This window comes from Mauremys reevesii, linkage group 7, assembly GCF_016161935.1.
Source record: "Mauremys reevesii isolate NIE-2019 linkage group 7, ASM1616193v1, whole genome shotgun sequence".
Taxonomy (NCBI): Eukaryota; Metazoa; Chordata; order Testudines; family Geoemydidae; genus Mauremys; species Mauremys reevesii.
Genome location: NC_052629.1, coordinates 28,034,927 through 28,046,927, shown reverse-complemented (window position 1 = coordinate 28,046,927; position 12,001 = coordinate 28,034,927). Strand labels below are relative to the sequence as shown.

At 40.3% G+C, this 12,001-nt stretch overlaps 1 protein-coding gene across 17 annotated transcripts in view; it reads left to right on the top strand.

Moving 5' to 3' along the window:
- CFAP46 (cilia and flagella associated protein 46) overlaps positions 1-12,001 on the top strand; it is a 193,885-nt gene that overhangs the window by 165,057 nt on the left and 16,827 nt on the right. For all 17 annotated transcript variants that reach the window (XM_039481097.1, XM_039481104.1, XM_039481098.1 and 14 more), the window contains 3 exons: positions 653-774; positions 1,221-1,303; positions 6,600-6,764. In XM_039481097.1, the coding sequence (XP_039337031.1) occupies positions 653-774; positions 1,221-1,303; positions 6,600-6,764 (370 nt within the window). The remainder of the gene's footprint in view (positions 1-652; positions 775-1,220; positions 1,304-6,599; positions 6,765-12,001) is intronic.

Genomic DNA, 12,001 nt, shown 5'->3' with positions numbered 1-12,001 from the left:
AAAAATGGACCTTTCAATGTAAAATTAAATTTTTGTGTTTTTAACTTTTCCTTTCTATGCTATTCAGTTATTTCCCCCTTCTTTTTATTTCTAATCTACTTTCTCCCTCCTCTCTGTCCATTTCTTCTTTCACCTCCTTTCATCTTTCCCTTCAGTTCTCTTCCCATCTGTTTTCCTCAACTTGTTTGAGTCCCTCATCAGTCTCTCTCCCTCTCAGACCATACCTTTTCTCTACCACTCCCATCTACTATTCCTTGATTTGTGCCATCACTTTACTTCTCTCTTTTCCTGGTCTTCTCTCTTCTTCCTCCTCCTCCTCCTCCTCCCAGCTAGCTTCTTTACAGCAATCACTTGTTTTCAGTATAAAGTATTTGTGGTTAAAATATCCCATTTTATATCCCCAGGCATTATTGCACTGATTCTTGCATTAGAGAAGGAATTGTCAACAAAATGCTGACATTAATAAAGCGTTCAAAGAGAACAATTTTGAAACAGTTCATTCAGTGATTTAAGGAAAATTCTTTATTTTAATTTTATAATGTTTCAATTATCATAATGATTCAAGTTAGCCCTGATTAACCTATTGTACGTCCCATCTTTGTTGTCATTTAACTTTGTAAGGATTCTCATGATTTTTTTATTTTTATGATAGACTCTAACAGAAAACATAAATGAAAATGAGAAAAAGTTTACATCAGATTTCTCTGATATTTTAAAAGCCATGGAAGAATATCTGAAACCAGTTTTGCCAGTATTTGATTTTACTGATTTTAGGTAAGATTTTTACAAATGTTTTATCATCTCCTTTCCTAAATCATATTAAAATTAACATTAAAAATATTTATAAAGTTAGTTCCTGATCCTGCAAAAACATATACACATGCTTAGTTTTAAGCAGGAATAGTCCCATGAAAGGAACTACTTATGTTCTTAAAGGTAATATATGTAAGTCTTTGCAGAATCAGGTCTTAAATATGACTAATGGCCATCACTGTTAAATGTTATTGTATAACAAAAGTTATATAGTGTTAAAATTAGAGTTGAAACATTATCATTAAACTATTTAAGGCTTGCATTTACCAAGGAACCTAAGGGAGTTAGGCCCTCCAACATCCACTGAATTTCAATGAGATTTAGACACTTACTTCCTTTACAATGCTTTGAAAATCCAAGTTTGCCATGATATATGTAGTATTTTGAGATATAATTCTTATTTTCAGACAGCAGAGTCCATCAATTTCAACAGCAGAATCAGGAAAAACAAAAGCCAAAGATAAGGAGACAAAACATACTGGATTACAAGGTATGTCATATCTAGAAAATAATATGTAAGGACAGATTTTGAAATCTTGATACGCATACCCGTCCTCCTCCTCCTCCCCACCCACCCCCCCAACCCCCCGCAACAGTTTGTACGTACAAATAGTTGTAAGTGCAGTTTAGGACATTTACTGTATATGTCCAGGTATTTGATTATGCCTGCAAAATAGCTGATTAGATTATCCACTGTCTTCAAAACTGCACAAGCCCATAGCAAGCCAATCTATTTGGGAGAAAAGCTGACCCATTGCAGAAGGTCAAAAAGAGAGAACTTTTCTGGGGTCCATCAGTCTCCTTATTCATCTTCTCCTCCACTCTTCTAGGCTGTGGGGGTTTGTATAGTCCTAGGCTTGATCTATACTGAAAAGTGACATCAGCATAGGTATTTTGGTCAGGGGTGTGAAAAAAAACAAAACACCCCGACCAACATAGTTCTGCCAAGAAAAACCCCAGTGTGTATGCAGCTATGCCGATGGAATATAATCTTAGCTAAATTGATGGATGCAGTATCTACGCTACAGCTTATGTTGGAATAACTTTATGTCGCTCAGGGTTGTGAAAAAATCACCCTCACTCCCAACCCCCGAGCGACATAAATTACACTGACATAAGCACCAGTGTGGACAGTACTATGTCAGTGGGAGAGCTTTCCCACTGACATAGCTTCTGCCGCTCGCAGGTGCTGGAGTAGTTAAGCCAACGGGAGAGCTGTTACACACATGCTTAGTTTTAAGCAGGAATAGTCCCATGAAAGGGGCTACTTGTATTCTTAAAGGTAACATATGTAAGTCTTCGCAGGATCAGTTCTTAAATAGGACTAATGGCCATCACTACTGTTGGCTTAGAGTGGCTACATTAGAGAGCTTACAGAGGCACAGCTGCATCGGTGTAGCTGTGCTGCTGTAAACTCTCTAGTGTAGCTGTGCCCTAATATCATTTGGAGAGGCGGTGTTCCTCCAGTGACAGAAAAACTCCTCCTTTCAGTGTAGGCTGCATCTATGCTAGGAAGCTACATGGATATAACCATGCTGGTACAATCTCTGTAATGTGGACACACTCTTGGTGCTTGAGTTTCTCCCCTAAGAAGCTCCAAGAGGAGAAAACGAGAGGGAGATAGACAGGTTCAGGACTCAAATTATGGACTGCTTTGTTCTGTGGCAGGGGATGGGAAAGTTACTCAGCTAAAAAGAGGATTGAAGGCTATATTAGAGATAGTGACAGCTCGGACACCTGATTTAAATCAAGAATGAGGAAGCAAAGAGAAGTGCATTTTAGACACCATCTCACACAGTCTGCTCTTCGTCCAGTATCAGAGTCCAGTCGGTCTGTGCAGGGGAGCTCATCCACCACTCCTTTGAGGAGTGTTCTCTGGGCCTTGCCATCTGGCACATACAAGAAGAGATCTCCTTCACCAGAGTCATCCTCAAAGAGGCACTGTTAGTGCCCAGGACATGGATGGTCATGCTACTGGTTGAACCAGGAGTCAGGCCTAATAGTCAAAGCAGGACTCAGACCTAGTGGTTAGAATAGGAGTCAGTAGCCAGGAATCAGAGCCCAGTATTACAGCTGGAGTCAGAGGCCTGGTGCGAGAGCCAACGGTGAGGGTCAAAGTTGGAGGTCAGGAATCTGAGTTGTGGATCAGAACCGCGTTACCTAGAGTGAGGCAAGGCAGAGGCAAGGCTGGGTGCAGAAGAGGAGCAAGACTGGAACAAGGTAGGAGGCAGGTGGAAAACAAGCATGCACAGAAGTATCTGTGAGCAAATGTTTTGAGCAGCCACTGAACTTCTGCTGCTGGCCTTGTGAGCCAGTCTTCTGACTATTCCAATCAATCAGATGGCACAGCCCATCAGGCACCATACTACAGGCCAGCTGTGCTTATCTGGTTGCCTGGAGACTAGCTTCTGTTGCAGGCCCTGATTCCTGACAGTTTGTATATATGTGACCCAACATGCCAGGTTCCATCTCTAGGGTATGCAGGCATGGCTAAAATTGGTCTGCTGCCCTCAGGTATGGCATCTGGACAAGTTGGTACACATCCCAGACAGAGTATTGTCAGCCCTGGATTGGTGGATGAACCAGGACAACGTGTGCTGGGGAATTCTATTCTCACCAGCTCTCCCTGCTATGACTATGGTAACAGATGCTTCTACCATGAGGTGGGAGGAGCTCATTCAAGGTATATACAAGCTCAGCGCATGTGGCCCATTCACAGGGACAGAGTGGAGTGGAAATGAGTATCTAAGCACCAAATAATTGGGTCTAAAAATTATTAAAAACATCAAAAAAAATTCTCAAAATGGATAACTGGGAGATAGAACAATTAAATAGATGGAATTATTGATACAGCCTATTCAAGAGACTATCTAAGGAAGTGTAACTCCCACTAATTTCGTCACAGGGTTCTTTTAATGCAATAGCTGATGTCTCAAAATCAGCAACTGAACTTGATGTTGAAATAAAGAGAATGTTTACTGAAGTAACTAAAATAACAAGGAAATATACAAAATCAATCAATAATATGCAAATGATTTCAGTATATCAAATGAAACATAAATGAGGAATAAGTTATTAATAGTTAAAATCAACTTCTAATTAACTATGAAATTCTAAAATAAAAGAACAAAATCACAACAAAATGTGATTATCTATGACAGAACTAGTATCATAAAAGGGTAAAATTCAAAAAGTCATGAGAATCAACAACCATGCTATTCAATCAATTACTCAAGGCACTAAACTTACCAAAGAATATTTTGTCTCTTACTGAGAGAGGCTAACAGCTAAGCATTGCTAACAATTCAGTGCATACATTAAGTAAGATAATATCGAATAACAAAGGTAAATTCAGTGAAAATAAACTAGGTTACAACATTAACTCAATATCGAAAATCTCTTAAACTGAAGAAAAACAATTATTATTAAAAACTAATAAACTAAATATTCTAACAAACAAAGCTTGCCAAACAACTAATAATTCTTCTCAATTTTGTCATAAGAAACTAGAATTCTAGGACTAAGCATTAGATGTAAAGAAATAAGTTTGAGGTCATATGACAGCTACAGTTCAATATTAATCAGTATTCAAATACATATGCCTAGCTGGAAATAGTTGCGATAACACATAAAAGTTGGGGCATAATGGACAGCAGGTAGCATTCTCTTTGGGTTGGTGGAATTAATAGGCTAGTTTGGAAGTGATGAACACTAAAGGAGTCTAAAAAGTAGCATATAAGGCTATGTCTACACTACATACCTTTTAGTGACACCGCTGTGCTGCTACAGCCGTGCAGTTAAAAGGCGCAGTGTAGCCGCTGTTTGTCAGCAAAAAGAGATCTCTCAAACCAACAAAAAAATTCCACCCCCAATGAGCAGAGGTAGCTTTGTTGACAGGAGAGTTCTCCCGCTGACAAAGCGCTGTTCACACCAGCGTTTTTTGTCCATAAAACTTTTGTCGTTTGGGGGGCGATGTGTTTTTCACACACCCCGAATGACAAAAATTTTACCGACGAAAGTCCAGTGTAGACAAAACCTAAGGTGATGCTTAAATTGAATCAAGATGAGTGGTTTAGAAAATAGGAGTTAGGTGTGAAAAAGTGTTTGCCTTTCAGTTAAATTGCATAACAAACTTTTTAGGGTGAGGTAGTCATAGACAAAACACAAATATATGAGGAGGTATAAACCTAGCAAGATTGATATGCAGAAAAGTAATTAAAGGAGCACAGGGCTCTTAGTAATTGGAATAAACAAAGGTAAAGCTGTAACAATTTAAATTTTCTGACCCAAAAAATGGAAATGAGGCTAGTTTGGAGTATAGGATATTAACTCATTTGATAACTCTGTAGCTAGAAACACATAACACACAGTGTAAAAGTATTCTAAAATTTATAACAGATAAAGTCTGAAGTGAGGTTTTTAAGTTAGAAGATAGCTTTTTATTTTTACTCTCACAGTGTAATGTAACAAAGGAGAGAGATCTGAGATCAGAGGAAACTGAGTTTAAACAAGATGCATTCTTCAAGGACAAGTGCAACCTGGGCCTCACCCTAAGTTCTTATCCAAGGTACTATCTGATTGTCACTTTAATCAGTCATACATACCAGTCTTTTTTCCAAAGCCACCTGCTCTGGCTTTTTACATAGAACAAAAACCTTTTGGGTTTCTTCCCAACTCTTTGTTTCCTATATGGAAAGAATGAGAGGCCATCCTATTATGGCACAACAACTTTCTAAATGGGTTACCAGCTGCATTGCTATGTTGTATGCTGCTGAAGGTCTGATGCCACCTGAGAAAATGCCAGCGCATTCAGCTAGGGCACATTTGGCCTCTTCTGCCTTTATGGGAACAGTCTCTATTGTTGACATTTGTAGAGTGGCCTCTGTATGGACATTTTCTAGACATTATGCAATTACTACAACATCAAGGGACAATTCAAATGTAGGGAAGGCAGCCCTCCATTCCCTTTTCAGATGACACTCCTTGTCTCGCCTCCATTGAAAACAGTTTGGGAGTCATCTGCAGTGCAACGAACATATGAAATCACTCAAATAAAAAAAATGGTTACATACCTTCTCATGACTGTTGTTCTTCGAGTTGTTGCATATGTCCGTTCCACGACCCACCCTCCTTCCTATCATCTCAATTCCAGTATGAGGGAACTGAAGGACGAACAGGACAGCTCCACCCTTTATACCCTCAGTTCCAAGCATAAGGGAAATCAGGGCACGTGTGGCTGCCCTTACAGGGGCCTCTAGGAAAAACTCTCTAACACCAGTGCACAAGATGCACACATACCTGTAGTGGAATGGATGTATGCATGCATCTCAAAGAACAGTTACAAGAAGGTAAGTAACCATTTTGGTTTGGTTTGTTTCATACAGAAAGATACTGCTGTCTTTGGATAACAGCTCCTTTGAAAGTGTACTCTGACTGAAATTCCTTTAACTTGCCTTTTTGTTAGAACGTTGCATGTCAGAATGGGCAAGTCAGTGCATTTCCTAATATTATTCCCATGGTGGAAACTGCATATATGTCAAATTCATGTGACATGGCTCGAGGGACAGTATGGTTGTTCATGAGGTACTTTCTCCTCTGAAGAAGGATTAGGCTCCTTATCCTAGGAAGTTTGCAGAGCCTCTCTTTGGATGAAGGGAATTATCCAGAATATTATTATTAAATTATTTTGTGCAGTGGGATAAAGAAGAAACTCCATATTCCCAGGTAATTTTAATTATTAACATATTTCTGATGAATTACTAAATATCTCATTTTTCTTATATCAGGTGGACTTATGGATTTAGGTGAATGTGTGATATTACTAGCAGACAAACTACTTATGGAGTTACCTCTGGAAGCTCTAAGTACCTTTCAAGAAGAGGCAATAAGTTCTGTATCCAGAGACTTTTCTCTCCAAATTCTCTACAATCGAATACATGTAGAAGAACCAGGTACAATTACATGAATATTCTTTGCATTCAGAAATGACGATATCATAAAATCCATTATTTATTATGTTATTCATTTCTTTTACATTGAATACATTTGACTATGAGACAAGATTTCATACCCAAAAGTTTCCTAGTAATATTGACTGGAATATCTATTGAGAAAAGTATATAAAAACATACTATAGCTTTTCAGTAATGTCCAGACTTACAATACCATTACAGTGTGAGCTGTAATGTTTTTCTAAATAAAAAAAAAAGCCACCAAGATTGAATCCATGCTAGGAATCTGTCACCTCTCTGTAACCTACATTTTGACCATACAGCTGAAAGACTTACCCAAGTTTTATGTACAGCCACTTTATCTGCAGTTCCTGCATGACTGATTTTGCAACATCTTTTGCAGCGGCTGTTCATGCTCCCATGTCCAGCTTGCCAGCCCAGTGCCAATCTCAGAGGAACAAAGGCATATCAGGACTAACAGCTATTGTGTTCCCATTGTGTTCAGCTATTGTATCCCATTGTGGCAGCAACTCTGGGATAGAGACAGGCATGGTGACTAATTTAAGAAGCCCTAAATTATATCCCCCTGTTTGTAATGTGGTATGTGATCCTGGACTAGGTTTAACAGACTAGAGACTGAAACAGCCAGCGTGGTTGTCACAATGCAGAAATTTAGCTTTGCCCAAACTTCACAGTGTGACTGAAGGGTAGCAGTGCGGATGGTCAAACATGTGGTGGAGGAGTGCACAATTAGAAGATTGGAGGGTGGATTGAAACACCTTGCTGCCCTCAATATTCTGCCGTCTAACTGCTGCATCAATCTAGATATTGACTTGTGATGTATACGAAAGAAGAAAGTGTCAGTACAATATCTGCTTCCAAGGCCTCTAATTTAAAATATCCTGGACTTCTGTAAAGCACTTGTAAAGTTCGTTGGACTTTAAAAGGTCTTGCAACAAGTGGTTCTAAGAACTGTAACATTTGAAGTGGCTGTCAGAACAGAGAACAGAACAAAGAAGCTAAAAAAAATTCAGATTTAGCAAAGCAATATAGGGGCTTGTCTGTGCAGTGAGTTAGTGCACAGCAAGCCAGGGTGAGAATGTATAGGACACTAGCTTGCCACATAGTAACTCGTCAGGGAGACCCTATTGCCAGGCACTAAAGGGTCTGGGTCAAAGAACACTGTGGAACTTTAGTGTTCAGTAGCAGGGTCCATGCAGCCAATGAGTGCATGGCAAGCTTTTTCGCTCTAGATTCACACTCTCTGGCTTGCAACACACTAACTTGCTGTACAGAAAAGCCCTAACATAAAACCATATGTGAATAAGTTTTAAGACATTACTTCAAAACTACTGAACCATTTTCCTTTATATTTAGCTGAGATTACACTGAGAGCTACATATTTCTTTTGATCCACTGAGCTATTGCTGCAAAATCTTGATCAGAAAATATGGAAGAATTGTGTGAAAAGGATGGCTTGCATTACATGCCCAGAGAACTCAAACCCAGTTGAGAAGGCTTTGTCAGTATGTCCATAAACAAAATTTGTTTGAATGGAGATCAAACTTGTAAAGTTTCATATACCCCTGCCTCCTCTCCATTAGAAGAGGGCTGTTCTGATTTCTAAGGGTACTCACTGAATTAGATCATCTCCTAATTGATTTGCATATCCCTCTGTGCAACCAGCATTCATAGAATCATAGAAATGTAGGGCTGGAAGGGGCCTCCGGAAGTCATCAAGTCCAATCTCCTGCTCGGTGGCAGGACCAAGTAAATCTAGACCATCTGTTACCAGTGTTTGTCTAACCCATTTTTAAAACCTCCAATGATGGGGATTCTACAGCCTCCCTTGGAAACCTATTCCAGAGCTTCACTACCCTTATATTTAGAAAGTTATTCCTAAAATCTAACCTAAATCTCCCTTGTTGCAGTGTAAGCCTATTACTTCTTGTCCTACTTTCTGTGGACATGGAAAACAATTGATCACCATGCTCTTTATAATAGCCCTTAACATATTTGAAGACTATCAGGTTGCCCTCAGTCATCTTTTCTCAAGGCTGTCACCACTGCTTCATGGGGATCCAGACCTAGTAGACAGAGCCAGAGTCTGCAGTCAGAAGACAGGAATCAGCTGGGTCAGGATTCCAGGAAATCAGAAGCAGGAGACAAACTGGATGTCCTGAACCACAAGTCAGATGCCAGGAGTCAGGCTAGTTCAGGATGCCAGGAAATCAAGAAGCAGAAGGCACACAGTACAGAGCAGAGTGGAGCCCAGTTGTTCAGAAACTTTCCTGTTCCTGCCACTGGCTTAAGTAGGGCCAGTGGACCAATCACCTGCTCTGGGGCTCTGCCAATCTGACCTCAGCGGCAGCGCCTCACCTCGGGGATGGGCTTCACAGATAAGCCATTTTTAGCAGACTGTTAGGTGGAAAGTTGGAATATGGTTTCTCCCATAGACTCTGAGGACCTAGGTTTGAGACCCCTGAGTCATGACAAATCCTAAACATGCCCCATTTTTAACCTTTCCTAATAGGTCAGGTTTTCTAAACATTTTATCATTTTTGTTGCTGTCTTCTGGACTCTCTCTAGTTTGTCCACATCTTTCCTAAAGTGTTGCTCCTGGAACTGAAAACAGTACTCCAATATAGGCCTCACCAATTCCGAGCACAGCATTGTTACTCATAGACTCATAGACTTTAAGGTCAGAAGGGACCATTATGATCATCTAGTCTGACCCCCTGCACAATGCAGGCCACAGAATCTCACCCACCCACTCCTGTAAAACACCCCTAACCTATGTCCAAGTTATTTAAGTCCTCAAATCGTGGTTTAAAGACCTCAGGGTGCAGAGAATCCTCCAGCAAGTGACCCGTGCCCCATGCTGCAGAGGAAGGCGAAAAACCTCCAGGGCCTCTGCCAAAATTCCCTGGAGGAAAATTCCTTCCCGACCCCAAATATGGTGATCAGTTAAACCCTGAGCATGTGGGCAAGACTCACCAGCCAGCACCCAGGAAAGAATTCTCTGTAGTAACTCAGATCCCAACCCATCTACCATCCCATCACAGACCATTGGGCATTTACCTGCTAATAATCAAAGATCAATTAATTGCCAGAATTAGGCTATCCCATCATACCATCCCCTCCATAAACTTATCAAGCTTAGTCTTGAAGCCAAATATGTGTCTTCTGCCCCTACTACTCCCCTTGGAAGTCCCATGTTGTTACATACAACAGTTCTGTTAATACACCCCAGACTGAAATTAGCCTTTTTCATAATTACATGACATTGTTGACTCATATTCAATTTGTGATCCACTATAATGCCTAGTTCCTTTTCAACAATACTAGCCAGTCATTCTCCATTTTGTATTCGTGCATTTGCTTTTTCCTTCCTAAATTGACATACAGTAATAATACAGTATGTATATGTCTTTTCCTTCCTAAATAATACAGTAGAACTTCAGAGTTACGGATACCTCGGGAATGGAGGTTGGCACACCAGGCCAGGCTTCAGCAGCAGCTGAGCTCCCTCAATTCTTGCAGGCAGCTTCTTTCCCTGGGTCAGACTGCAAGCGCGTGTGTGTGTGTGTGTGTGTGTGTGTGTGTGTAAACAGCAAGTCCCATTCCTGGCAGGGTGTGGGGGGAGGTGTAAAAGCAGCACAGAACCCAGTGCAGTAGGTGGGAGTGGGGACAGGCAGCCCACATATGCCTACCTTTACATGCAATACAGGCACATTTCAATATATATATTTTGGTCTCTGCTGCTGCCTGATTGGTTATTTCCAGTTTCACATGGTGTCCAGTTGACCGGTCAGTCCATAACTCTGGTGTTTGCACCTTTGAGGTGCTACTGTACTTCGCACTTTTCTTTATTGAATTTCATCTTGTTGAATTCAGACCAATTCTCCAATTTGTCAGGGTCCTTTTGAATTCCAATCTTGTCCTCCAGCATGCTTGCAGTCCCTCCCAGCTTGGTGTTTATCAGGATACTCTCCACTCCTTTATCCAAGTCATTGACGAAAATATTGATTAATACTGGACCCAAGACTGACTCCTGCAGGGGTCCACTAGATATGCCTACTCAGTTTGACAGCAAACTGTTGAGTATGGTCTTTCAACCAGTTGTGCGCCCACCTTGTAATAATTTTATCTAGATCACATTACTCTAGTTTGCTTATGAGAGTGCCGGTAGGACTGTGTCAAAAGCCTCACTGAAATCAAGATGCATCACATCTACTGCTTCCTCCCATCCATTAGGCCAGTAGCCCTATCAAAGAAGGAAATTAGGCTGGCTTGGCAAGATTTATTCTTGACAAATACATGCTGGCTATTCCTTATAACCCTATTATCGCTAGGTGCTTACAAACTGATTGTTGAATAATTTGTTCCAGTATTTTTCTAGGTATCAAAGAGCTAAACCTAGCCGTGTGGTGCTGGTTGGCTGGTATCAGATTATTTGTTAGAGTATGACCTTAAGCACAGGGCCTTGTGAATCTCTGCTGCAGTACACAGCTATTGAAGGTGGGGCTTAGAAGGGCTGCAGAAGATTCTGTCCCAGCAACACACAATGAAAGTCATAGAAAGGAGCAAAAAGCAGGGGTTGCAAGAGTTACCGGGAAGAGAAATCTGCAGGAGGTGCTGAGGATAAGGTCAAGAACTGGGTTACTGGGATGTGTCAGGGAGCACAATTGGCTTAATCCTGTTCCCACTGAAGCCCATGAGAAAATGCATGCAGGAGTGGACTACAACTAAGCACCTTGAGATGTTTGTATGAAAAGCACTTTTCAGTGTAAGACATTATTATATAACATAGACCTTGTTTCGACAACATCTCATATTCTGTTACCCAAATATAGTTCTGGGTGTTGCAAAAATCAATCTTCACAATATGCTCTGAAAACAATTACTTCTTTGTCAGTATGAAATATTAGTGAACAAGAAGAATCCTAAGCCTTTGCAGACTTCTAAATAAAAGATCTATTGGCCTATAAATATTTACATTTAATAATTGGGCCACACCATTTGCAGTGCATACATTCAACTTCATCCCTTTCTTTTGTTTCTGTTTTTTTTTAACTTTCAAATACTTCCTTGCATTTTGAAACTTATTCTGATACAGATTTTTGTTTTCTTCCCATTTTAGTATGTCAGATCTGTAAAACATTATCTGCTAACGTCTTGAAATGTATATGTGGTGGATGTGAGATTCATTAGTACGTTCAGATGCATATGCACTT